The sequence below is a fragment of the Amblyomma americanum genome, chromosome 2 (assembly GCF_052857255.1).
Source record: "Amblyomma americanum isolate KBUSLIRL-KWMA chromosome 2, ASM5285725v1, whole genome shotgun sequence".
NCBI classification, from domain to species: Eukaryota; Metazoa; Arthropoda; class Arachnida; order Ixodida; family Ixodidae; genus Amblyomma; species Amblyomma americanum.
In genome coordinates this window covers 82863846-82891256 of record NC_135498.1, presented here as the reverse complement: position 1 = coordinate 82891256, position 27411 = coordinate 82863846, and the positions used below count along the sequence as shown (strand labels likewise).

General features: G+C 47.4%; 1 protein-coding gene across 3 annotated transcripts; it reads right to left on the bottom strand.

Moving 5' to 3' along the window:
- Positions 1–11487: 11487 nt before the first annotated feature.
- Positions 11488–17727, bottom strand: LOC144118737 (evasin P546-like). Of its 3 annotated transcripts, none has more exons than XM_077651579.1 (6): positions 17629–17727; positions 15485–15553; positions 14810–14839; positions 14231–14295; positions 13492–13560; positions 11488–11639 (listed from the first exon to the last, which is right to left on the bottom strand). In XM_077651579.1, the coding sequence occupies exons 2-6, from the start codon at positions 15537–15539 to the stop codon at positions 11502–11504; spliced, it is 357 nt and encodes a 118-aa protein (XP_077507705.1). In that variant the 5' UTR covers positions 15540–15553; positions 17629–17727; the 3' UTR covers positions 11488–11501. The 3 variants fall into 3 exon arrangements, with proteins under 3 accessions (XP_077507705.1, XP_077507706.1, XP_077507707.1); XM_077651580.1 differs by having other exon boundaries at positions 15485–15568; positions 17629–17721; XM_077651581.1 differs by lacking the exon at positions 14810–14839.
- Positions 17728–27411: the final 9684 nt, after the last annotated feature.

Here is a 27411-nt window from a genome sequence, read left to right as displayed (position 1 = left end):
AATACTGCGCGATTTCATTCCATCCCCCCCCCCCAAAAAAAACGCAAAAAAACCAAAACCACGAGGACATTCCTTATTTTCTATCATATTCTGAGGTTTTTAAGTACAATAAGCTTGTGCCATTGATTTCTAGGGCATAAATTTTCCTTTGCGAAGCACAGATATTCGATAAATGCGTACTTGGTTTGTGAGATTCGGAGCTCATCAGTTACTGATATTTACCTCTACGCCACCACTGAGACGCCTTCAGCACCGTGGCTGCAGCACCGGATCACTTACGCAGCTTAACGGATGGAAGATACTCCCCATATATGATGTCGCCTACGAACAGTTGTACAGACCGCGGATTGAAGAAAATGTATATTGTTTCAGAAACAGTGCAGAAATAAAAGGACCAACATGAGGGCAACTTTCAAACATACGCTGTGAACTCACGCGGGCAACTTTCTTCGGCAGCCAGAATATAAGTAAACCTACTTACATGTTGATTCAAGGACAGGCCGGAGAACGGGAGGCCATAGAACCTCAGAACCAAAAGTGGCTCTCTGAATAGAGACAGCACCCAGGCGTAGCTCTGTTCAGAGCCCGAATCGTCGCCCAAGGGCGACTCGGGAAGATCAAGAACGGCTGAGGACACCATCTCGGATTTCCTTGGCGGAGGAGTTCCAATGGGCGACAGAAATGCGGACGTCATGTTGTAATTACCGCAACTGGTGTCGGATGCTACGTAAAGAAGATGACTTCAATGGTAAATGATCGTAATCAACGCTTCCGGAATAAGAAAATGCACATTAGGAGGACCACAGTCATCATACGCACGCAAGCCACACCAGAGGACGCACCTGAGTGCAGTTGGGAATCCGCAAGGCTGGTGCAAGTACCTTAAGAAATCGAATGCACTTGTCTTTCCACCGCAAAAACGCTGAAGGTTACCTTCGGGCAGGTGGCTTTGCGTACTCCGCGCACAAGTAGTCGCGTCTTTCTTCTTCAAGAAGAATCACTTGCACTCTTTTGAATAATTGCTCTGTGCTCTGTTATTTTCGTTTTGTCATATTTTCTGCACAGAATTCGTTCGTGGTTCGATTACAAGCTACGAGTGCCGCCATTTAGATATAAACATTTACATTAAGCGCCGTCATTTCGTATTTTTTTCACATCCGGTTGAGCTCTGCGCGGCTGGTCGATGTTTCTTATTAAGGCAATTCGTGGGCTTGAAGATTGAAAACACATTTGGCCTGTTTAATAATGCTGGCTTCCATTTGGAGCCCTTTTCAATTTTTTTCATGTGTGGTTTATATACCCTCTCTAGAGGTCGAGTCCAGCCTCATCAGAGCACTTTTATTGAGTTCAGAGTCTACAGTTATCTTTTTGTCCCACTCATCGTTCACTACCAAACAGGCATTGAAGTACTGATGGCGAGAATATTTATGTGAGTGGGCGGTGAAATTTTATGGTGCCTTTCGTGAAAGAGCTCTTTAAGGAACTGTTCTTGTGTGACTCAAGCCCTTCATATGAAAGAAAAGAAGTGCCGTCCAGGCAAATTTCTTTGAAAGCAGATTTTTCTTCTGATCAATAGCTCGCGACGTTTCCGAGTAGTTGTTGACAAAATTGGTCCCTGTTTATCAATACCGGTTCGCGACAATCTAATGTCAAAGAATAGGCATGCCATCCTTCCCCGATTCCCAAGTAAATTCGCCTGCTATATAGCTGGAAACATTCCTGGGATTTTAAATACACAGGATATTAGTCATGACATGGGTTATGTGGATCCCTGCATGTGACGTAAGCACCGTTGGCGGTTCTAACAATCGACAGCATACAATATTGCCTTGGATACACTTTTTATTGCTAACTCTATGAAACAAAGGCAGACAGAGAACGCTGCACTGCACAGTTCCTGCGGCGTCTACTGCTTTTTGAGCTGCGATATAACAACCAATCAGAGCGTCGTTAGATGATTTAGAGCAGTTGTTGCAGCGTGGGATGAACTGGACTGTGCCAGGTGCTTTTCCCTCCGCTCCTCCTTCTAACTGATAACTGGTGCGTCTGGAGAGGGTTGTGATGACCCCCATAATGCGCAGGTCCACACGGGACGGAGAGGCAAAGAGACACCGTATGGCTCAGTTTAAACAAACAGGTATATTCAATAATTACACATGATTAAGATTATACATCAGAGGCTGGGGCGTCCGAGCTTACGTGCCGACGACTTCATGGGGGCGATGGAGTGGCTCCGGAGTTGGGCTCGAGCGGTTGCTGGCAGAAGCTGCACGCCGTCGGGCTTCGGCGCTGAAGGCCCTCTTGGCGAACGATGTCGTCCTGAGCGTGCCTCTTCCGTACTGCTTCTCGATTTTTATATCCTCTTCTCCACACTCCCTAGGGTGAGGACGCCCACGCCGGAGGGGAAGGAGGGGGGGCTAGGGCTTTCACTTGGGCGCACAAACATACCACCGCATCGTGGTCTCGCCCCCCTCACGTGTTGAGTCCGCGGGAAAGAAGGTTGTCTTCGAGGTAGCGCATAGCGTCGGCTGTGGTAAGGCGCGCTCTGACTTGCTGACAGTTCCCGCGGGTCACCGGCCTCCATTCTCCATCCATCAACTGACACTCGCTCCTCAAGGTAAGGCGCGCTCTGGCCCGCTGACAGTTCCCTTGTCCTGGAATGTGCTCGGAAGGGCCGCCCCTGGAACCGCCACGCCAATTGGGGAGGATAAGCCCGTTTCCCCGCGGCGACGGGTCCGGTTGGGCTTAAACCCCTTCGTTCTGGTTGTCACTCTCAACGAGCATGGCTGGGTAATTGATGATGCCTGTCATCTGGGTCTCCGTCTACGCCGCGCCGTCGAACGTGGAACCTCGTAGCACACACAAGGAATGTACCTCGTAGCACACACAAGGAATGTACCTCGTAGCGCACACAAGGAATGTACCTCGTAGCACACAAGGAATGTCACACTCGCTCACCCTCCAGAAGAATGTTCTCCGAACATTTGAGTCCCTGCAGCTCCCCTTGTCTTTCTGAATCGCCTCGCACAGTGCGTCCGACAAAACACTTTTCGCTGCACTCAACACCACTGCACAACACCATATGCCTCCGCTGTCATAACTGGCGTCTCCAGGGGCAGCACTGATCTTCTTTTACAGATAAACATGAAACTCAGCACCCAAGCCTCTCCTTTCTAGTCCAAACTGGACGAAATAAATTTACCACAGTTACAAAGGAGCTCCCACTTCTAGCACGATCACGGCACAGACAAAAATATAGATAACGAAAGGAAGTAGGGCAGGTTCTGCATGCGCTCCGCATGCTCTCCTGTGAAGGTGTTACTTAATGACAGAAAGGTTTAACTACTAACTCCGATAACTTAACACATACGCATATAGCAATGTTATGAGCTGCGGCATTACACAATTCTGACCAGTTCACAACTCCGCTCTGTTTACACCATTAGTCCGACTTAGCTTTCCGATTTCGCAGCGGATATCGGCCTTCATGAGTCATTCTAAGTAAGTCTGTGACCCTTTGTCTGCTTTGGGATTCGCGAGGGCTCGTGGCAGGAGCCTCTCCTGGCGTTATCTGCGCGGCAACCTCGCGCGCTTCTTCTTCTAGCAATGCATGAAGTAAATCCGGTGGCATTCTGGCCGTCACCTCTGGCGCCTGCCGAACAAATGCAGGAGAGGGCGTTTCTTGCGAACTATCTGCGCGCTCCGCTTCACTTCTGTCCCCATCGAAATCCGCGCTTTCCCTTTCCTCATTTCGTGAATACTGAACCGGTGCCGACTTGAGGCGATTTGCGTGTATCCTTATCAAGCGCCGGTTCACGTCTCGGACTCTGAAGTTTACCGGAGAAAGCTTCTCGACAACCTCGCACGGTCCTCTCCACTTCGTCTGGAACTTACGAGCTAGCCCAATCTGCCTTTGGCAGTTTTCAATGTACACGCTGTCCCCCACATTAAACGGCACGTCTCTAGCACTGCGATCGTGCACCTCCTTCCTGCGCTTCGCCGCTTTCTTTAAGGCCTCATTTGCGATGTCCCTCGGCACTTGCAAGCGCGATTCTAGCTCCACCTTATAGTCGTCTAGTGAAGCGTATGGGACACGACGGGGGCCCTCTGGCACTTCACTAGGCTGGTCCGGGTCTCGGCCGTAGAGAAGAAAGAATGGCGATTCGCCCGTGCTCTCGTGTGCTGCGGAATTGTAGGCAAACATTGCATACGGGAGCCACAAGTCCCAGTCCCGCTGGTCGCGCGAAACAAAATGCGACAGGAACCCGGCCACGGTTTGGTTCAGTCGCTCCACCGCGCCGTTGCAAGCCGGATGGTACGGTGTTGTCTGCTTCTTAGCGATCTTAAGCAGCTCGCAAACTCTCCTCATTAGCTGCGACACGAAGTTCGTTCCCCGATCTGTCAAGAGTTGCCTCGGGGGTCCATGTCGGAGCACGATCTGTTCGACAAATGCTCTTGCAACCGTGTCTGCCTTCTGATCTGGGAGTGCTACCGCTTCCGCGTATTTTGAAAGGTGATCGACAAATACTAAAATGTACTTGTTTCCGGAAGTGGTCGTGGGCAATGGGCTCATTATGTCCATACCTGTCCGCTCGAAGGGAGCCGACACCTCAGAGAACGGCTGAATTGGAGCTGGTCTTCGTCCCTTGGGTGTTTTTCTTTCGAGACAGGAATTACACTTCGCACAGTAGTCTCTAACATCCTGTCGCATGCCACTCCAAAAGTACAAACGCTCCACACGCCTGCGTGTCTTCGCTACGCCAAAATGACCGGCGCATGGCGCATCGTGAAACGCGCGAAGAACCCTTTCTGTCCACGACCGAGGTATGACGACTCTCTCCCAAGCGGTTTTCTCTGGTCTCCCTTTCCTGGTTGGCCTCGTGCGCCGACACAGGGTGCCGTCTTTGTCAATGAAATAACCTAGCTGTTCGGGGTGAGACGGTGCGCCCTCTAAGCTTTCGATTATTCGCTTCAGGTCAGGATCTTTGCACTGCTCTGTGCGTAATTCGGCGGGGTCGACTACGGGGACAAGCTCATCTATAGCTGCCACGGCAGATGTGCGGCTGAGTGCATCAGCATTCAGATGTGTCTTTCCTGACTTGTGCTCAACTTCAAAGCAGTATTCCTGCAGGTGTAGATTCCATCTAGCGAGTTGCGAGCTAGGGTCCCTGACACTCATCACCCATTTCAGAGGATGGCAGTCTGTGACTAGCTTGAATTTGCGGCCGTAAAGGTAGCATCTGAAGTGCTTTACTGCCCAGACAACGGCGAGGCACTCCCTTTCCGTAGCTCCGTACTTTTGCTCTGTGGGGCTCAGCTGTCGGCTAGCAAAAGCAACGGGATGTTCTTTGCCCTCGATAACCTGAGATAGCACGGCACCAACTGCGAACTTTGACGCACCTGTGGCCATAACGAAGGGCAAATTAAAATCCGGGTGGCGCAACAGCGGTGCACTCATTAGCTTCCTTTTCAGGGCCCCAAAAGCATTCTCCGCGTTTTCGTCCCAGCGAAAGGCGACATTTTTGGCTGTTAAGGCGGTGAGCGGCTTAGCGAGCTTGGCGAACTCCTCTATGTGCCTTCAGTAGTAACCGATCAGGCCGAGAAACTGCCGGACCTGGCGGACGCTAGTCGGGGATGGAAAATCCGAGACACACCTTAGTTTCTCAGGGTCCGGTCGCACGCCGTCAGCTGAAACAACGTGCCCGAGGTATTTCACCTCGTTTTTGAGGAATTGGCACTTAGAGGGCTTCAGCTTGAGACCCGCTGCTCTTAGTCGCACCAAAACCTGCTCAATATCGCGCAAATGGTTCTCAAAACTGTCACTGTATATGATAATGTCATCCATATACACGAAGCACAGCCTCCCAAGAAGACCTGCCAGGATAACATCAGCGGTTTTCTGCCAGACTGCAGGGCTGTTGGCCAGACCCATCGGCATTCTTTTCCATTCATAGTGCCCTGAGGGCGTGTTGAATGCCGTTTTCTCGGCATCTGCCGGATCCATTGCTATCTGCCAGAATCCCGCCGCCATGTCCACTACCGTGAAGTACCTGGCAGAGCCCAGCTGAGAAAGCGTCTCCTGTATATTGGGGATGGGGTATGGATCGATGCGAGTTACGGCATTTAGTTTGCGGTAGTCCACTACCAATCGATACGAGCCATCTGGCTTTTCCACCAATAGTGCTGGTGCTCCCCAGGGTGACTTTGAGTGTTCGACAATGCCGCGATCAATCAGGTCCTGCACCTGCCGCTCCATCTCCCCACGTTGGGAGTAAGGAATCCTGTACGCACGCTGGTAAACGGGCGATGAAGTGCCGGTTTCTATCCTGTGCTTTATAACGCCACAGCAGGCCAAATCCAGGTTCGACGCGGCGAATACCTCCGAGTAGTCGTTCAGCAAACCAGCCAGAGCCTCCCTCTCCCTGGAATTTACGTGAGAAAGATCGAATGACACCTTTGGAGCAGCCGGAGGACTAGCATGCTCTACAGTTGCGAGTACCGTATCGGTGGGCTCACGTTTCTCTATCGCAGAGGTGAAGAAAGCCAATGTTTTGTTCTTGGGAAGGCTCAGTGGCTGCTGGCTACAGTTAACCACCCGTAGGGGCACTCTGTGGGCGTCATTAACTGTCACGAGGCACGCGGCTGCCTTCAGGCCATTGCTGAGAGAGTCGACCGGCTCAAGCACTCCCACGGCGCCGCTCTCTACATCTGAAGGCACAAACGCGTACAAAATGTGCTCCGACCAAGGAAGGACGACCGCCTCATCGACCAGCCTGACGGCAACCCGCGAATATACCTTCTCCAATGATCCCACTGTTGGACGTGTGTCAATATCGGTAATGCGAATCTCAGCCCCTCTCCTGTTCAAAAACGGAACTTTTGATCCGCCCGCATTAACCTCTTCCTCAGAGAATGAGACTACTACCTTCCCTTTTCTCAAAAAATCCTGCCCTAGTATACCTGACACTCCGTTTGGCAGAGACACCGTGTCCGGGCATACGTAGCAGGGGTGCTCCAATGCAATTCCGCCGAGAGAGAAGTGTAACCGGTAGAGTCCACTTATGCCAAGAGGATCCCCCGTTATGCCTACAAATTTGGTTGCCATACCACCAGACGCTTCCAACACCTCGCGGTCCCCCTTCCTTCGAAGCGTGTTAAAACTGCTCTCCTTAAGCAATGTCACCTTTGACCCCGTATCTATCAACAATTCCATGCAACAACCATTTAACTTGCAACGCACAACAGGGCATGCCTCGTCGGCCACACAAACTACCACCACCTCATCATCCACTGCTCCCTCCCCACGCTCCTCAGGCTGGGGAGGACTAACTAGTTTTTTGTCTCGGTATCTGGAGCCCCGCTGTAGGCTTGCTTAGGGCTTGTCTCGCCTGCTTCTCTTTGTGGCTCCCCACGGCGCACGTTTTGGCAGAACCTGGCGATGTGTCCGCGACCCTGGCAAGCGAAGCATACGATTTCTTCAAAATCTCGCATACCGCGCCTGTAGCTTTGTGGCGGTCTCCGGTTTCCAGCGAATGGGCACTGTTGAGCGCGCGCTTCAACCTGGCGTTCCACCTGCTGAGATAGCAGCTTTTCTAAGCGATCTAACCGCTCTGTCAAGAGAGCAACCTCAGGGTTGAGCACCGCTCTCTCTATGACGCGTACTCTCGCTGCGGCTGTCGTTAACGCCTCATTTCGTTCCTCATCCAATGCGGCCGCCACGGCTTGGTCGAAATTGCTCGGCTTGCGCGAGAGCACGAACCGGCGCACGGGGTCTTGCAGACCAGCCACGAACAAAGCGGTCATTTCCTCTTTAAGAAGATCCTCCGCGTATTTCTTCCTTAGCTGGTCTCCTTCCTCCTCCCTGCTTAACGTATCGCGCGCTAAGCGCTGAAGCCGCGACGCAAACGTTCGCACGTCCTCCCCTACCATCTGTCCGGCGTCACGGAACCTCTGTACCCGCACGTGACGTGGTTCAGTGTCGAAATGCTCAAACGCGAGCTTCTTAAATTCCGCAAATGATTTTGTGGATTTTACTTTTTCGTCTCGCCATGCAAAATCATGAGCAGCTCCTGCCATCTTACACCTCGCCATTCCCAGCATTTGAGCATCGGACCATCCCCCCATTTTCCCAATCTCTTCTAGCATGGAAAAGAAATCGCAGATTGGAACCCCTGTCTTATCTCCTGTAAACGTCGGAATGACGCTTCCTAATGCCAGCATGCTTGCTCCGAGCGACGGCTGTGGAGTGGGAGCTCCCTCAGATAAAGACATTTTTTTTTTTCAAGCCCTCCGGTGCCTCAAGCCTCTCAAATGGGGGTAAAAGTCCCACAATCAGTCCCGCGATTCCCTTTTGATTACAATTTTGAAGTCATGAATGTCGCAGCATTCAGAGGACATTTGCTTTTGAGACCCCACTTCTGACACCAGTGTGATGACCCCCATAATGCGCAGGTCCACACGGGACGGAGAGGCAAAGAGACACCGTATGGCTCAGTTTAAACAAACAGGTATATTCAATAATTACACATGATTAAGATTATACATCAGAGGCTGGGGCGTCCGAGCTTACGTGCCGACGACTTCATGGGGGCGATGGAGTGGGAACGGAGTTGGGCTCGAGCGGTTGCTGGCAGAAGCTGCACGCCGTCGGGCTTCGGCGCTGAAGGCCCTCTTGGCGAACGATGTCGTCCTGAGCGTGCCTCTTCCGTACTGCTTCTCGATTTTTATATCCTCTTCTCCACACTCCCTAGGGTGAGGACGCCCACGCCGGAGGGGAAGGAGGGGGGGCTAGGGCTTTCACTTGGGCGCACAAACATACCACCGCATCGTGGTCTCGCCCCCCTCACGTGTTGAGTCCGCGGGAAAGAAGGTTGTCTTCGAGGTAGCGCATAGCGTCGGCTGTGGTAAGGCGCGCTCTGGCTTGCTGACAGTTCCCGCGGGTCACCGGCCTCCATTCTCCATCCATCAACTGACACTCGCTCCTCAAGGTAAGGCGCGCTCTGGCCCGCTGACAGTTCCCTTGTCCTGGAATGTGCTCGGAAGGGCCGCCCCTGGAACCGCCACGCCAATTGGGGAGGATAAGCCCGTTTCCCCGCGGCGGCGGGTCCGGTTGGGCTTAAACCCCTTCGTTCTGGTTGTCACTCTCAACGAGCATGGCTGGGTAATTGATGATGCCTGTCATCTGGGTCTCCGTCTACGCCGCGCCGTCGAACGTGGAACCTCGTAGCACACACAAGGAATGTACCTCGTAGCACACACAAGGAATGTACCTCGTAGCGCACACAAGGAATGTACCTCGTAGCACACAAGGAATGTCACAGGGTGTGAAGTAGCCTCCGTCACTGCCCGCATAGTCCGTTCCGTAAAAAATAGCCACTGGTAAAATTTTATTCAGCTGAGCCCTGAAAGAGCTCTTCTCCAAGGACACGGCAGCTAATGCGTTCACAGGAACGGCCGGCATGTGTTTGACGAAATTTATCCCAGAAACATTCTGTTCACCTGGCTCCTTATTTGGCCTTGCGCTGGAAGAAACCTTTGGCGTAGGTACCAGTGATCACTGTCATTTCCGTCAGCTTTTTTGACAGACTACATTGGTTAGCTTTGCGCACGACATTGCGGCAGCGCTTTCTTATACCGCAATTCAAGCGAAAATAGAAGATACAACTGTACTGAACTACTCACAGTGCGAATGACAAAGTTCCACACCAACACCGCCAACAGGCTTTGATCTAACAGTGGAATTTCGTAGAAGCATTTTTTTGCGCTTCAGCCCGTTCTTTGAAACCTCACTGAGCTGAAACCAGACTTCATTCCGGAAAACAAGGCTTCGAACTTGGGAATTCAACAGCCTTACTAGGTATAATTTCTAAATATTTCACTCTGCACTCTAGTAATCTGAAACTCGGGGCTGATAATGAAATTGTTGACTGCAGTACCGCGGTTCCCGTTAGACCGGAGTGCCACTCGCACGCCCCCGTCATTTCCCTCTTTTTAGCGCACTATACAGGGTGTTTCACCTAAGACTTTTCACAATTTTTAAAAATAGTTTTTTAATTACAAGATCGCTTTTTTCGGCATAGCATTGTCAGCGGTGTAGTACATCGCGGCGACGGAGAAGGCTTGCGGCTGCCCGCCTTTCGTCTTCGCCTCTTGTACCTCCAGACTGCAGAAACCACGTCTTCCCCGGGAACCTTCGCTCTAGGAACTAGCGTTTTGAAACGGGAATTCACAGTGAGGTGCACAGGCAAAAAACGTTAGCTCGGAGAACGGCTCGAACCACCACCCTCACCCTCAGCAGTGCATTTTGCCCTTTCTCACCCTCACCTCATCATATCTTCCCTCCCTCACCCTCACCTCATCATGTCCTCCCTCACTCGCCCTCGTCCACACGAATTTTAATGCGCCTATCCTCCATCACCCTCACCACACCTAGTGAAATCCTAACGAGGTGAGGGTGAGGACGCCCTCTTTAGGGCTCGCCTCGTGAGGATGCCCATGCACCTCTGTGCCAGCGAAAAGGACCCCGACTCGCAATGCCGAATGGCTCCCATTGGCGGCCATGTGTTTGTTGGTTGACAGTTTGACTCCTGAAAGATGCCTGTCGCTAGTTACGACAACCTATTCTGTTTTAGATCACCCCATATTCGGACTCGACCAGTCCCGCAGTCTTGCGACAATTTGGGGGCTCACAGCTTTAATGGCAGAAATACCTAGCCGGGCGAGATATGTCGTCTCTAGGGGGTATATACAGGGCAAGCCAAGTGTATTATTTGTCGGAGCACTTCCAGCTTGCTGACGTCACTTTCTGTCAGCGTATGCGCTGTGGTGTCATCTTTCCCGTTTAAGTGGCGCCACGTGACCTTGCCACATCATCCACCTCTTAATTGATAACAACGCCTCGTTTTGGAGCGAAAAGCTCCACTTCTCGCTTGCAAAGCTGAAGGCCAAATGACGCTTGAATCTTACCTCTAACTGGAGGCTCGGCGCAGTTGTGGCTGTGACGTCATACCACGTGACTTGTCGCAGCTGTTACCGCTCGCTCCGCTGCCGCTCTGACCGCTCGCTCTCCTCAGTTATATCACGTGACGAACCACGTGATTCGGTCTTGCTTGAGACACAGCTTATGTGAAGGCACATTGCCGTATCACGACCATCAGTTGATACAGTTTTTGCTTTATCACCCAAAACACAGGGCACTAGCCGTAGGCTCCGCCGCAGTTGTTCAGTGGTCAGCGCGCTCGACTACAGAGCTCTAAGACGCGGGTTCTACCCAGGCCGCGGCGGCCGCGTTTCTATGGAGACGAAACACAAGCCGCCCGTTTACTGTGCAATGTCAGTGCGCGTTAAAGAACTCGAGGGGTTGAAGTTATTCCGGAGCCCTCCACTGCGGGGTCCCCATAGAACATATATGTTTACGACGTTAAAGCCCATATACCGTTCAATGCACTAGTTGCTGTCCACTTCCCAGTATATACACAGAAACACATATTCACAGAAGGAATTTATTTCTTCTCCCCTTTGCCCTTCATGCAAGTTTCCTTTTTGTGCTGGTCTACACAGACGCCTTTTTCGCACTCTCCAAGGGGGCAGTTGTGCCACAACAGTGGCACCATCCTCTCCCAGACGTCTCTGTCAATCACCTTGAAAAAACAAGATAAGCGTGTATGAAAACCCTAAGTTCTGCAACAATAAAAAAATCCTTTCACAGTATAGATGCCTGGGAATAAAATGTGTAGAGGGCAATTGATATAACTTACATATCGCACATATCTCTTTGGCTACGTAGGAAGATAAAGAGGACCTAAATGATATCATTAGACGCGTCTAGTGTCCATGTGAATGATGATAAAATATGTACCTCAGGTAGCAGTAGTAGTATCAGTTTTATTAAAATTATTTATAATAATAATAAACTAAGCAATAACCGAAGCAAACATGAAGCATTGTAGTTAGTTGTGGCCGTAAAAAGAAGACAGCTGGCAGGATAATAGGCTAGCAGGATGTTGAAATCATGACGTTAATCTGATGCAACTCCACAATCAATTCATGAAGACCGCAGTAAAAATGCACTCGTGCTCAATTAGTTATTAATTTATAGGCAGCTTATTAACGAAAGTAAACCATGGCAAATAGTCCACAATTGTATACATTTCCTGATACGCTTATTGTGGATTTAAAACTTCCTTGGTTCAGTGTTTCCTCCTTCAGCGGATATGCCAATCACCGCAAACATTCTTAATTTCTTTACTAGCTGGCGTTTTCGCCTCAATTACCGTTTTCAAAGTAAGTAACTGCTGTTGATAATGATAGCATGCAGTCGTACTCCTCCGAAAAAAAAGTTGCACGGGTTAGTTTAGCAGTGTCTTTAACGGCTGCATTTTCAAGCCTTCTTACCCGCAAATTTTGGTCCATCCAACCATTCACACCACAAGAACCGCCCTGAGGGCACCAGATGGCGCCACGTGCCGGCGAGCTGGGCGCATCCCTGCCGCGGTAGCGTACGAGCTACGCTAAATGTCTCTGTAATGCTTGGGCCAATCCTAGCGCCCTCGTTTTTTTTTACTGCCTATTTAATCCATAGCTTCACGGCCCCGTTCCATGGCCAATCCCCACCTCTTGTGCGCTTTCCCTGACACTATCCCGGCACGTGGTCTCAAAAAGCCGGTGCACACGTGATACACAAGCTCTTTGCCAACACGGGCTGGTTGCATACTCTCCCGCTTGAGAAGGAAGGACCGTTTGGACTTGTCTATGAAAACAACACAAAAACTATGCTGCTATCACTTAAGAACACCGGTAAGAATGCTGCATTCCTGCAGTGGGGTGGTGTAGGCGTAGCATGGATTGCATCACTGCGCTTTGTGCCAGTGTCGGCATCGGTGTAGGGATGCAGCAGAAGAGCAGAAATGCGGTGCTTGCGGGTGGAGATATTAGTAGAAGGCAGCGAAAGCCAGGAGGTCAACCCTAATGCTTTTCCCTCAGATCTGCCGTGCTGGCTCAGGCGCAACTTTGGAAGTAGATGTAGGGATTTCAGAGAAAAATTTCCACACAAAATATACATTCTTTATTATAGCATGTACTTAAATTTTGCGTGCTTTGACTGTTGTACAAGTTGTACTTCCGTTGCTTACTATCTGCAAGCCTCAAAACGAAGATCAGTGACCCAGTTTAGTTCACTTGGCGGGTAGGCTGTGCAGTGACTAGTGCGACAGAAAAAAAAAAGAATTTCTGAGGAACTGCTGTTCTTGGACAGGGGAAAAATACCGTAAAGCCGCTCACCACACTTCAGTCGTCCCGGGCTTGAATTAAATAGCATATTTGAGAGGTATCCTGGCTATAAAAATCATGTCTAACCCAAACTTTTATATTACATTCATTAACAGGTGCTCACGGAGCAAGCTAACAAATTATAAAATGATGCCTATTTAATTTTAGTTTCGGTGTTGCCGCTCTGCTATGAAATAGATGAGTGTAGAAGCAGCAAATACTTACATAGCAAGGTGAGCCATCGTCAATGGTCTGGATGCCGCCGTTGCATTCCTGACGGCAGCCAACTGATTTCTGCTTGCGAAAAATACATGACTTGCATTAAATTTTTGCTTTCATCTTCCGAATAAATGCTTTAGTCAGCTAAAACACTACAATTATTATCTTATTCAGGCCTCCACCCAACCTTCGTGAAAAGTGTTATAAGGTATACCATAATTTTAAGGAAGGTAAGGTAATGATTCTCTTTCCGAAGATTTCTTTGCAGACCACAATTTCGCGGCATGTATACAGGTTTTATTTTTTAGTGCAGTCAGCACACTGCGGAGATGTAATTGGGTTCCTTTTTTCAATGCCGTGGGCGCATTTATCAAAGGAAAGACGCCGTTGCTTAAGAGAATATGTGTTCCGCGTATAGTGGCGGCTTCTCACTGTCACAAAGATATAAACAAAGAAGAAGCTGCTTGAGGATAGTACAGAGAGCCCGGGAAGTTGCTTAGAAAATTTTAGGATTCCTTATTATCTCAGTGTTGTATTTGAACTTGCGAGATTAATAACGGCACAGGGGTACAGAAATACAGACAAGCTGGTGCAGGTCCTTTGCTTCCAACACGCCGCTCAAGTCGTAGACAATACACCAAAAAGAACACAGGACTTGAGCTGGCATGTGTCAATCGTTTCTAGCAACAATGGTCAATACATGCCATTATTTATACATTTCTTCTTCTCAGCAATGAATACTAACCGTTTTGAGATTTTTGTTCCCAAGTACTGGGAAGGGGCATGCGTCAGTACCATAGTCGTGGTATTCTGAAAGCAGAAAAAAGTGACGTTGCAGGACAAACTCTCTTAAAAAAAATGTCTCCAAAAATTAGCTTTGAGCCAAATCCTTCAGCACTGTGTGATTATTTTCAACTATCGTATTACATAGTATACATGCAGGCATGGCATAGGCGTCGTCGCTACTGTTTGGGTCAAGAAGAGGGCAGCACATCTGTGAGGCTTATTTTCTCTGTTTTTTTTTTTTAAGGACGAATGATCGTCTATGGTGGGAGGTTCGTAAATTAACAAAATAAATTCAGTTCTAAATACATAAAAAGTGTTTCCTCTAAAATTCTTGTTAGTGTACATAACTCGAGTGCTGTTGCACTGCCTCTTGTTCTTTTTTGCCTCTCTTCTATATGTCATTCACAGATACGTAATTTTCAGGCCTGCAGTACTACAGCGAAATATCTTTGTGGAAAACGTAGAAGATGGAGAGGCCCAGCTGCCTGGACACAGTTTAAAAAAAACGCATACTTTGCACTATGAGAATTGCACTTACCTTCTCCCGTTTGCGTATTTTCGGCTGATCCTGCATAAAATGCAGAGCCAACAATTATTCAGGCACCGAGCATCACAGACATGTAAGTTTGCTGCACCTTCTCAAGATAGAAACAACCACGTGTGGACGCTAGAAATGTACTCTTGTAATGATCTGGTATACGCAAGGAATTGCTTTCCTATGATGCCTCAGTCTGATTACAAACCTTGTACAAAAATTTACAGATATTCTCTGCAAAATTTCAATCCACACTGATGAAAAGATTTGATAGGCTGTTTTCGCTAAACGCATTGCCAGGTCAGGCCGTCTATTTCAGTAGTGGGAATTTATTTCTGGCCAAGATAATTTAGGTTTCAACGTCTTCATTCTAAAGTGAACCGCTTTCGTCAGATTATGAGAGGGCTCAACTTTATAATATTAAAACCGAAAGACAAATTAAGCCCCGCCTGAGTAGATTTACTATTTAGCGCAAATATTTTCAATACACGCTACGACTTACTGGTTTTTGTTGCTCTTATGCTGGATAGTTTGTAGTATTTTTACTATTACAGATAAATTGGCATTTTTGAACCTCCCCAATCACCCTTCACAAAATACTACTGACTTATTACGCGGAAGACACTAGCGGCCTGAAGATTACTCGAAAATTTTCATCTTATGACATTTAGGACTCACCATTTAGTGCAAGAAGCAGGAAGCAACTAGCACCAATGTAGAGCAGTGCTTTCATAATGTTGTGGATATCTGCAAGGAGAAGTACTATACGAAATCGCATGGTGAAATCACAGAACCTCGATTATTAAGAGGTTTTTATTCAGGCTATTCTATCGCTATGTGCCTTTTTTCTAGTATACAATATGGCACATGGTGTGCCTTTCACGACGCTTTGTACTAACCCTGCGCTCTTTCTTCTGGGTCTATTGATCAGTTTTGATCTATCCCCAAATCGTGGCGTAAAGGACCACGAATGGCCAAGTGTTGAAGCGGATGCTTATTGTGGCCGTTAACAGCGGGATACTGTTCACTTTTCAAACTCGGGGAGGGCTACACAAGCAAAATGATGGTTCTGGAGTCAGGTTTCAAGTTCATGAATTTAAAACGGTGCACAAATGTTGAAGCCTCATGTTTTGTTTTTTTTTGCAAGTGAAGTGTTCACAGTCTAACTTTACTGAAAGTCTGTTCCACAGCAGAAACTCAACATTCAAACATCTCGCCTCTATGTGTACTGCACCAGAGCAATCTGTGCTAAAAACAAACGAATACGCGTCTGCTTCTTTTCAAAAGCACTGCATGAAAAGCAAGGATGAAAGAGATTTGTCAAAGGCCAGCTTAGCAATTTCAAAGCAAAATATGGAAGGAGCGTTCTCATAAATGACACGACATTCAGCGTAAGCTGCATATGTGAAGAGGAGTTGGAAGAAAGAATGGGGAAGTGAATGTACTCGCAGGTTGCGAGTGAGTTAATTTTTTCGGAGCAATATCAGTTAAGCGATGTGCGTCACTTAGCTGTGTAAATGCGCCATTTCTTCCAAGCGACGATTTAACAGATCTCGTGAGGTTTTTCTACAAGAGCTGGAGCTGTTAAGGAATGTTGGGTGGATAGAGATGGGTCGGGCTACGTATGAACAACAGAACAACAAGCCTGAAACATAGTTATCTGTCGCGATCAACCTAGTTTTCATACGATAACCTGACTTCGCGCTGAACATGCAATGCAGTTTATAAGCCACGCCTGCGCTCCGAAAGTTTGCTGGCCTCCATGATTATTTTGACGTGGTTTCATCCTATTAGCATAATTGGAACATCATTAAAACAATCAATCAGGTGATATTGATTTCACATTAGACCATGACGCCTCTGTGCAAAAATTGAAGTGTTTTTAACAAATAAATTCTGAGTAGGAAGGCTCCATTCCTGCGTACGCTCAACTTTAAATTTTCTCCTCCAGCCATTCTGTCTGTGCGTTTGGATTTGTTTTATGTTCCTGTAAGTGTGTAATATTATTGCTTATTTGTGATTAACACCCCCCCTCCCCAAAGTAATGCCCGAAAGGGCCTTTGGGTTATGTGAATAAATAAATAATTGAATTTGCTCATCCTTAACAATGTTTGTGCCGTTGCCAACGTGACACCGTTTATTCATTATTTCTTCCGTTTTCTTTTGTTATACTCTTTCACCTGCTCGTTCTATACCACTTGAATGATATCTCACTGTTTTTACTTGCCAATTTTAATGCAATAAATGCTCTTAATTCAGCAGCGATGAACACTTCAGTCTAGAAACGCTGGGTATTGAGAACATATCGACATTAAAACAAGTATTCAAGCAGCACACAGAAATCTGCCAGCGACCTGCCACCGGTAGGCCGTTAATGCGCGGCAATAGGCTTAAAGAGGTAAAATTGCCGAACCCATTATCAACGATTGAGCTGGGTTGATTAGTATAAAAAGTTCCTACAACTGACCTCAAAGCTGACCTGAAGTCCTGTTAGACTAAATTGGCCTTATGAATGAGCGAAACTTGTCGCGTAAGGACTCAGTGAATCTTGCCGTTTCTTATAAAGAGTAGTCGTACATTCAGACTTAAACTGAACTCTTGTGCATGCTGGTTCAGAAGAAAAGTATTCATTTCTATCTGTTAGCTTGAATAATTAGGGCAATCTGATATATATTTTTCAATCGTAGCACTATTGCTCGAATGGTCTGCACGAAACCGTTCGAGCCTATTACGCACTCTTTCTTCAAGTACTTTCAAAAAACTTTGGCTCCAATGCTTCCTTTGAGTGAGCGCAAAGCGAGAGGAAAATGAGCTGTACTTACAGTTGCTTAACAAAATTCTGAAGCATGCTAAAGCGTTTCACCTGATGTCTTATAAAGCCTGATTCTTCTACGTTGATAACAAAAACAAACGTTTTTTTTTGTGTTTTTGTTCAGCTAAAATCTTTGCTTTTGACCTGTGTCGTCTTTGAAAAGTGAGTGTGCGCCTGTACAATGACCCGTAGGATTGAAGAATGTGAACAAAATTCGTTGTTTGCGAACTTCCATCTTGTAAAGGTGAATGCAGAAGATTGATTGTTGATCTTATGGGACAGTAGTGCAACACGTGTATAGGATAGGTCTCTCTGCGCCTTAAATATCAGGAGAAAATTATTACCGCTTATTAATGGAGACAAAGCATTTTATTTTGTGCTCAAGATATGTATCATGAACAATAAGTAAGGACCATTGCCAGTTGTCAAAGTAACTTTTAGAGTTCAAAATCTTAAACAGAATGTGTTATGAAGTGTTCATAATAATGTTATCAAAATTTGAGCTTAGAATACCAAGAACCTAATAATGTTCTGTAGTTGCTTGTAAATAAGTCCCAAACTGCACTTAACTTTCATTTTATTCACTATGCTGTACAATGGTCGACTAAACAGTACTTGCTTGTGTTATTGGCGTGTATTTAAAACTGCCAAAATAAATGGCGTGAAAGCTTCTATTTTGGGGCATTATTGTGAAATACTGTCACACATGATTTTCTCGTCATTTCTCTAAATGGGGTTAAGCAGGTAGAAAAGTGAAGCGCCTTTTTATTGTTATACAATGCAATAAAATTTCATTGTCGCATTTGCTACAGCAATATGCACTACAAGTAATGTATTAAAAACTATTATATGACAAATATTTTTATACAAAGAAAAATGGCGTCTAAAGTCGATTGTAAATTTTCTTTCTGTAGTCAGCACTATTAGATGTGCTTGGCGAAAGGAAAGCCCATCTGTGTGGGAGCTCCTACAGTATTATTTCCTCGGCCGATAATGGCCGGTGAAACTATTAGAATAGAGGGAACAGCGACCCCTGACGTATTTGGAAGATGATTTTGAATATCCACAGCATGCATCTAGGGTATTATTAAGGAGCTTTGCAAAATTTCTAACTAGACTTCTGCAACTTTCACTATTTCCGGAAGAGTTTTGTCAGCCTGCTACACTTGAAGTCCTAGATTTGTTACGCAATAAAGCGCGTCATCTGAAAGGCGGAGCAAAAATGCACCCGACCGAAAAAAGCAGGTGCGTTTATGCTCGCGAAAAAAAAGGCTGCGGCTCAGGTTTCAACACGCAAACTTTCACAGCGGAGAGGCTCGAGACTTTCGTTTACTATAGCGGTTTAAAGCAATATAAATATGAAAGGTGTTAGGCCGGAGTGAGCGAGATATATTGCATTGCATTAGTTTACGGGGTTCTCCATTTGAGCTGCCACGTGTGTTTTCTGTTGCTCACGCTTATAAACAACGGTTCTGAAACCGGGCTTCAAAAAAGAAGTGAAGGCTTTATAGCGCTTGGTGTAAAATATAAAGCGTTGAGTGAAATTTGCCTTCGTGTTGGATGAAAGCTATATGAAATTTGCCTTGTTGATGCTATAGAGCCAATTTTCATACAATCAATTGTCTTCATGGCGTGCTTTTTGTTCTAAAGTACTTAGTGGATGTACATTACCAAAGATTTTAAGACGATTCATAGTTGATGGCAAATAAAGAGACACACATTTCTTCTTTGCATATCTTTCCGTTGAAGGGCTTGGCTTCGAACCGCCACCAACCACAGAGTAAGGTCAAACCTTTCAAATTCAAGAGAAAATCTCAAGCAAAGTAAAGTATTTGTGCGAATTCGATTTTATGCGGTAAAAGTCAGTGTAAAAGGCTCATGTTCGAGCACTGACGACAAAAAAAAATGTTTTAAGGCTTTTCGTACCTGACCTTTCACCAAACATTTAAATTGTCAATTGTTGAGTATTAAAAAAAGAAAAAAATTGCCTTGCAAAGGCTGTGGAATGAATTTAAAGAAGCCCTAATGCTTCGTATCAAATATTTTAGCTTAAATATATATTTTTTCACGAAGATGGTCTAACGACCTTTCTGCTAGTTCGTCAACAATGTGTCATTAAATGGAATCCTTCTATATCGTTCTATTCAAAGGCTTACACTAGGATCGGGGATTTCCGCAGAGGAGTGACGACAGCTGTCGTCTGCTGTCGATGAACTTCAGAGTATAAACAAGAACCACTTGCGCTTTTGCTCTTTCATTACTGAAAGATCTGAACAGAAGGTCATTCTTCGTCTGTGAGGTGAGCTAGAACGCTTGTATGATGTTTATGCTGTCAACATCAGAGTTTGTTATTTATTAGCCGCTTAAATGCTGAAATATTACACTCTCTTTTAGCAGCTACGCTTCAAAGTTCACCATGACCTATTGTTCGTTAGAAAATCTGCTCTTTAGATTTATTCATTAAATGTGAATAACGATACAACCACGAAGTAAGCGACACAGGCTTCTCAACATGTTTGGAGTTCAAATTAGATATGTCCAGGCCTCAGGCTCAAACACGGAACCATTGACTGCCTGTGTTGATTTCCCAATCGATTAACACATCAGTAAGGCTAGCAAAATGCAGCGAAATGCCGAATTGATCACTGACTTTAACTACGACCAATGCTACTATAGTGAATTGCGACGAATTCCTCGGGGGAAAGTAGGCTTTCATCAAGTACATATATATTTATAAGCGTCCACCATTGCCAACGTGGAGCTGAAAATTCCACATATGCAGCTTGCTTGAAATTCCTGGAGCTAAAAATGTTTTTTCTGCTTTGGGGCCAGATACCAAACCAGCAGCTTTCCTGACCAGATGTTCTATTCCCATTAAAATATGTTCAATCATTCGGCGTCATTCTGCCATCTGGCAGCCATCCTGGCTGAGTACTTGATAGACCGATTGGCGGGTACACGCGGTGGTTGCCGGTATGAATACTCAACATTAATTAACTTTCCGCCAACTGCGAAGATTTTCAGGAGGCTGTGCAGATTTCTTTGCAATTGTATCTCTGCGATCGGGGGCAATGTTGAACACAGAATCTTTATCACTTCTAAGATATATGGTATATGAGGGTTTAACGTCCCAAAGCGGCTCAGGCTATGGGGGACGCCGTCGTGAAGGTTTCCGGAAATTTCGACCACCTGGGGTTTTCTAACGTGCACTGACATCGCACACTACACGGGTCTCTAGAATTTCGCCTCCATCAAAATTTGACCGCCGCGTCCGAGAGCGAACCAGAGTCTTTCGGGTCAGCAGTCTAGCGCCATAACCTGCGGACTGCCGGTTCGGTGCCTCGTGTCTTCGAAGATTTCTCTTCGTTGTTTGCGCGCTTTACATTCTCTCCTTGACATTCTGTCAAAAGTTTTTCATCGCTGGCGTGTCCTGGGTGCTTGAGAACATCTTATAAACTTAAGAAGCGCTCCTACGCAAGTGTGTTGTGTGCTTTCTACTCTGTGCGTCGCATGTGGCAGTGAGAATCACTTCTGCTCTTCGAAGACTCAGGGCACTTAGTGAAGAACAATGTTCAACTTGCATATGTAGTGCGTCCGCTAAGAAGTCAGCATGCGGGTGCGAAAACATTTTGCAAAGTTATGAATATGCCTGCACCCTCCTGTCATTCCGCTTACGAGCGAACATATTTGAAAGTTCCTGACGCTGCAAAGGAAGTTTCATTGAAGTCAATGATTGATGCAGCAGCTGAAGTGCAGCAGGCTCTCAACAGTAATCAGTCAGGGGATGACAGATGGTAAAAACGTGGCCACACTTCATTGAATGGCTCTGCTTCTTTGATATCTGTGGATACAGGAAAAATAATTGCTGTCGAAGCTTTGTCAAGCACATGAAAGTCATGCAAAAACAAGAGCAAACTGATTCCCACAAGTATCGAATTCCTGGAATGGAAGTCGAACCACACAACTTGTCATGCCAACCACATCAACAGTGCCGGTGGCATCGAGCCAGTTCGAATTTACCGCATGTTTGAGAGGCTCGAAACGACGCGCGGTTTGAAATACGTGCACTACTACGGACGTAGAGACTCGAAGAGTTACTCGACCGTGAAAGATATTCATTTGAATGCATTGATTTTGAATGCATTGCACATGTCTAAAAACGGGTCAGTTGCCGGCAAAGAAAGCTGAAGAAGACAGTGCGTGGAATGGGTGGCAAAGGAAAATTGACTGATGTGCTCATCGACCGCCTTCAAAATTGCTATAGCATCGCCATCAGAGCCAACGTCGGAAATCTTCCAGGAATGAAACAGGCAACGCTAGCTAGTTTGTTTCACTGGAATTCCACGGATGACAATCCGAGGCATGTCCTGTGCCCTGCAGGAACAAGCAGTTGGTGTGCTTTCAGCCTTGCTCAAGCGGCTTGTCAAGGTAATTACGAGCACAAGAAGGGACTTTCAAACGACGTTCTGAACAGGGTAAAAGTTGAGTACAGAGACCTTTGTTCAGACGAGCTCCTCAAGAAATGTTTGCGTAGCAGGACACTGAATGCCAATGAATGTTTCGACGGTATGCTCTGGCAAAGGGTACCTAAAATTGTCTATGTCAGCCTGCCAACACTGCAGTTTGGCTTGTATGATTCCGTGTGTCATTTTAGCAACGGCAACAGAGGGATGCTGGACGTCTTGAAACACACTGTGATCGAGCCCGGTGGCTGCACTATTAGAGCTTGCTTGACAGGTGACCAACAGCGCAACAGGAAATCCTCCTGTCAGTCTACCGACGCCGCAAGAACCGCAATGAAAAAAATCGACCAGAAGTACGAGCGATAACAAGTAAAGACAAGAGCAAGGAGGACCTGAGCTACAAATGTGGGGAAGTTTCAACCTCCTGGATATTGCTATATTACATTCGTAGCTATGTTAAATCTTTTTTGTTGTGTTTCTCGAAACTCACTTTTCTGCCGTTTCGTTTTGCGCAAGCACGCACAGCATTTTTTCCCGAGTAGATTTTTTAACGAAACGGTAAACACTTATTTTTCGTATATCAGTCTGTGCATTGAACTACGGGAAAAATCGTACAATAAGTTTTGTTATTGTAGTATTTGTTTTAAAAACATTCCTCATTGAAAACGTTTGGTTTTAGTAATGATTTAATTAAAAAAAGGCATTTGATAATATCGTAATTGTTTTATTTTATTGCATAGCTGACGGCTGAATGTATGTAACTGCAAAAGCATTTTTTCTTGTGGCGTGGTATTTTTAAGTTGACTGCTGATGTGGGATGCATAATTACTACATTTTTTACAATAAAAATGAAAAAAATGTTTTTGTGTATTTGAACACCCCGGTTAGAATACAATAACGCGATCTTTAATAGGAATCACTAATACCCTCTTTGTGTTTCATAATAATTTTTTTTTGAAAAGTGGCCGCATTGACCTTAGGGCCTAAAAATCACTTCTCTAGAGGCATTCGATTTGGATTGATTAAAGTAAGCGATCCAGCTACGATGCAGTCGCACCGGCGTCTAGGTGATTTGTTGTTGCACAAGTGGAAGATGACTAACTAGGAAGTATGGTCGCAGATGACGCTTGTGATTGCTTCTGCTGCAATAGTTGCGATTTCTACGTTCGTGAATTGCATCTTGGGGGCTGTAGCGGAATAGACTCGGGATGCGCTTCGTTCAATTGCTGTCTGCCGCCTGCAGGCTATATTGATGTCAGCAGTGAATGCACGTACAGTCGTGACGAACACACGTCAGCTGGTTGAATACTTTTTCTTTCGCGGAAGTTCTTGTACTGTCAATATCAGTTAAGCTGCATATCCCATCATTACGTACTGCATGCATTATGACCCGCGCGTGAAAACTTTCTTTTTAAATGAGCCAAATTAGATGTGATGGTTCGTACAGTAGTATTTCTCAGACATATTTCAGCACATCTCGAAGCATATAGGCCTTTCCACTGCGCAGCAAACATGGCAGACCACACGCTCGCATCGCTCTCCACAAGTAGACGACGTCCATGGACGTGCGTGTCTTCATGGGCGAGTACTAGAAAAAAAAATAACACTTTGTTTTGTTTTTTTCACAACGGTTGCGGCCTTCACAAAGTAGCCGATTCGATAGCTGAAGTGGCACCGAAGCAGCTTCACCTGTCGCCAGATAAGCACAGTAGAGCGTGCATACCGTTGAGACTTTGTGGTTCTTACCTTGCTGGCTACACGGGGGCCGCATGCTGCCCGAGTGCGCAGAATGGCGAAACATTCAGCACTCGTTTTTGCGTCCAGTCTTTCCCTCCATCGTCTGTTCTTGGCAGCTTTAATTATGAAACTCTTACAACTCTAGAATATATTCGCTGAGCTTCTTTCCACACATTAAGACGGTAATGGTGCATACACGGCGAAATAGCTACCGTAGATGTACGAATTCGCGCGTAGCGGTGCGATGTGTACTTCGATTTTACGCTGCTTTTTAAAACTTTCCTTCCGATAGAAATATTATATTTGCTATTACATGACGGCTAACTTGTCAGTCTAGCCTGGAGTAGTATTTCTCTTTTGTGTCCCTTTAACCCTGTGACGACCCCCATAATGCGCAGGTCCACACGGGACGGAGAGGCAAAGAGACACCGTATGGCTCAGTTTAAACAAACAGATATATTCAATAATTATACATGATTATGATTATTCATCAGAGGCTGGGGTGTCTGAGCTTACGTGCCGACGACTTCATGAGGACGATGGAGGGGGCTCCGGAGTTGAGCTCGAACGGTGGCTGGCAGAAGCTGCATGCCGTCGGGCTTCGGCGCTGAAGGCCCCCTTGGCGAACGATGTCGTCCTGAGCGTTTCTTCTTCCGTACTCCTTGTCGATTTTTATATCCTTCTTATTCCCCACATTCCCTAGGTTGAGGACGCCCACGCCGAAGTGGGAGGGGCCTAGGGCTTTCACTTGGGCGCACAAACACACCACCGCACTTATGGTCTCGCCCCCGTCACGTGTTGAGTCCGAGGGAAAGAAGGTTGTCGTCGAGGTAGCGTCGGCTGTGGTAGACGGTCTCTGGCCTGCTGACGGTTCCCGCGGGTCACCGACCTCCGTTCTCCATCAAATGACACTCGCCACTCAAGGCCGGAACGCGAGGTCACTAAAAGGCCGGGAAAGTGGTCCCTTGTCCTAGGATGTGCTCGGGAGTGTTGGTGATTATGCCCGCCGTCTTTTCACGCGGCCAGGCCCGCCGAAACGAGGCCCTTTGTCCCCGGCACGGTCACGGCAATTGGGGAAGATAACGCCCGTCTGCCCACGGCGGCGGCGGCGGCGTTCGACACGTGCCGACACTATGGAAAGGGGGTCCGGTTGTGCTTAAACCCCTTCGTTTTGGTCGTTCATTCTCAACGAGTATGGCTCGGTAATTGGACGCAGCTGTCACCTGGGTCTCCTCCGTGCGGTCCATGGCGGCAGGCCCGAAAGCAATCCCACTCAAGTTGCTTGCAGCCATATGCAGTAAAAACATGTGTGCTGGCTGCTTCCAAAACGAGACCGGCTGTCGCCGATCTCCTCTCTTCCAGCTGAATCGCTTTCCCTTGAGTGCTTTTGCCGCCACTGGGGGCTCCGTCTACGCCACGCCGTCGAACGCGGACCCTCGTAGCACACACAAGGAACGTCACACTCGCTCACCCTCCAGAAGAATGTTCTCCGAACATTTGAGTCCATGCAGCTCCTCTTCTCTTTCTGAATCGCCTCGCACAGTGCGTCCGACAAAACACTTTTCGCTGCACTCAACACCACTGCACAACACCATATGCCTCAGCTGTCATAACTGGCGTCTCCAGGGGCAGCACTGATCTTCTTTTACCGATAAACATGAAACTCAGCACCCAAGCCTCTCCTTTCTAGTCCAAACTGGACGAAATAAATTTACCACAGTTACAAAGGAGCTCCCACTTCTAGCACGATCACGGCACAGAAAAAAATATAGATAGCGAAAGGAAGTAGGGCAGGTTCTGCATGCGCTCCGCATGCTCTCCTGTGAAGGTGTTACTTAATGACAGAAAGGTTTTACTACCAACTCCGATATCTTAACACATAAGCACATAGCAATGTTATGAGCTGCGGCATTACACAATTCTAACCAGTTCACAACTGCGCTCTGTTTACGCCATTAGTCCGACTTAGCTTTCCGATTTCGCAGCGGATATCGGCCTTCATGAGTCATACCAAGTAAGTCTGTGACCCTTTGTCTGCTTGGAGACTCGCGAGGGCTCGTGGCAGGAGCCTCTCCTGGCGTTATCTGCGTGGCAACCTCGCGCGCTTCTTCTTCTTCTAGCAATGCATGAAGTAAATCCGGTGGCATTCCGGCCGTCACCTCTGGCGCCTGCCGAACAAATTCAGGAGAGGGCGTTTCTTGCGAACTATCTGCGCGCTCCACTTCACTTCTGTCCCCATCAAAATCCGCGCTTTCCCTTTCGTCATTTCGTGAATACTGAACCGGTGTCGACTTGAGGCGATTTGCGTGTATCCTTATCAAGCTCCGGTTCACGTCTCGGACTCTGAAGTTTACCGGAGAAAGCTTCTCGACAACCTCGCACGGTCCTCACGACTTCGTCTGTAACTTACGAGCTAGCACAATCTGCCTTTGGCAGTTTTCAATGTACACGCTGTCCCCCACATCAAACGGCGCGTCTCTAGCACTGCGATCGTGCACCTCCTTCCTACGCTTCGCCGCTTTCTTTAAGGCCTCCTTTGCAATGTCCCTCGCCACTTGCAAGCGCGATTCTAGCTCAACCTTATAGTCGTCCAGTGAAGCGTAAGGGACACGACGGGGGCCCTCTGGCACTTCACTAGGCTGGTCCGGGCCTCGGCCGTAGAGAAGAAACAATGGCGATTCGCCCGTGCTCTCGTGTGCTGCGGAATTGTAGGCAAACATTGCATACGGGAGCCACAAGTCCCAGTCCCGCTGGTCGCGCGAAACAAAATGCGACAGGAACCCGGCCGCGGTTTGGTTCAGTCGCTCCACCGCGCCGTGGCAAGCCGGATGGTACGGTGTTGTCTGCTTCTTAGCGATCTTAAGCAGCTCGCAAACTATCCTCATTAGCTGCCACACGAAGTTCGTTCCCCGATCTGTCAAGAGTTGCCTCGGGGGTCCTTGGTCGGACCACATTTTGTACGCGTGTGTGCCTTCAGATGTAGAGAGCGGCGCCGTGGGAGTGCTTGAGCCGGTCGACTCTCTCAGCAATGGCCTGAAGGCAGCCGCGTGCCTCGTGACAGTTAATGACGCCCACAGAGTGCCCCTACGGGTGGTTAACTGTAGCCAGCAGCCACTGAGCCTTCCCAAGAACAAAACATTGGCTTTCTTCACCTCTGCGATAGAGAAAGGTGAGCCCACCGATACGGTACTCGCAACTGTAGAGCATGCTAGTCCTTCGGCTGCTCCAAAGGCGTCGTTCGATCTTTCTCACGTAAAATCTAGGGAGAGGGAGGCTCTGGCTGGTTTGCTGAACGACTACTCGGAGGTATTCGCCGCGTCCAACCTGGATTTGGGCTGCTCTGGCGTTATAAAGCACAGGATAGAAACCGGCACTTCATCGCCCGTTTCCCAGCGTGCGTACAGGATTCCTTACTCCCAACGTGAGGAGATGGAGCGGCAGGTGCAGGACCTGAATACATGATTATGATTATTCATCAGAGGCTGGGGTGTCTGAGCTTACGTGCCGACGACTTCATGGGGACGATGGAGGGGGCTCCGGAGTTGAGCTCGAACGGTTGCTGGCAGAAGCTGCACGCCGTCGGGCTTCGGCGC

Excerpts from the sequence above, each read along its gene's own strand:
- LOC144118737 (XM_077651579.1), bottom strand. The coding sequence starts at position 15,539 with ATGAAAGCACTGCTCTACATTGGTGCTAGTTGCTTCCTGCTTCTTGCA. Across the intron at positions 14,296-14,809 it reads AAATACGCAAACGGGAGAAG|AATACCACGACTATGGTACT; the intron begins GTAAGTGCAATT and ends TTCTGCTTTCAG. Across the intron at positions 11,640-13,491 it reads ACGATGGCTCACCTTGCTAT|GTGATTGACAGAGACGTCTG; the intron begins GTAAGTATTTGC and ends TGTTTTTTCAAG.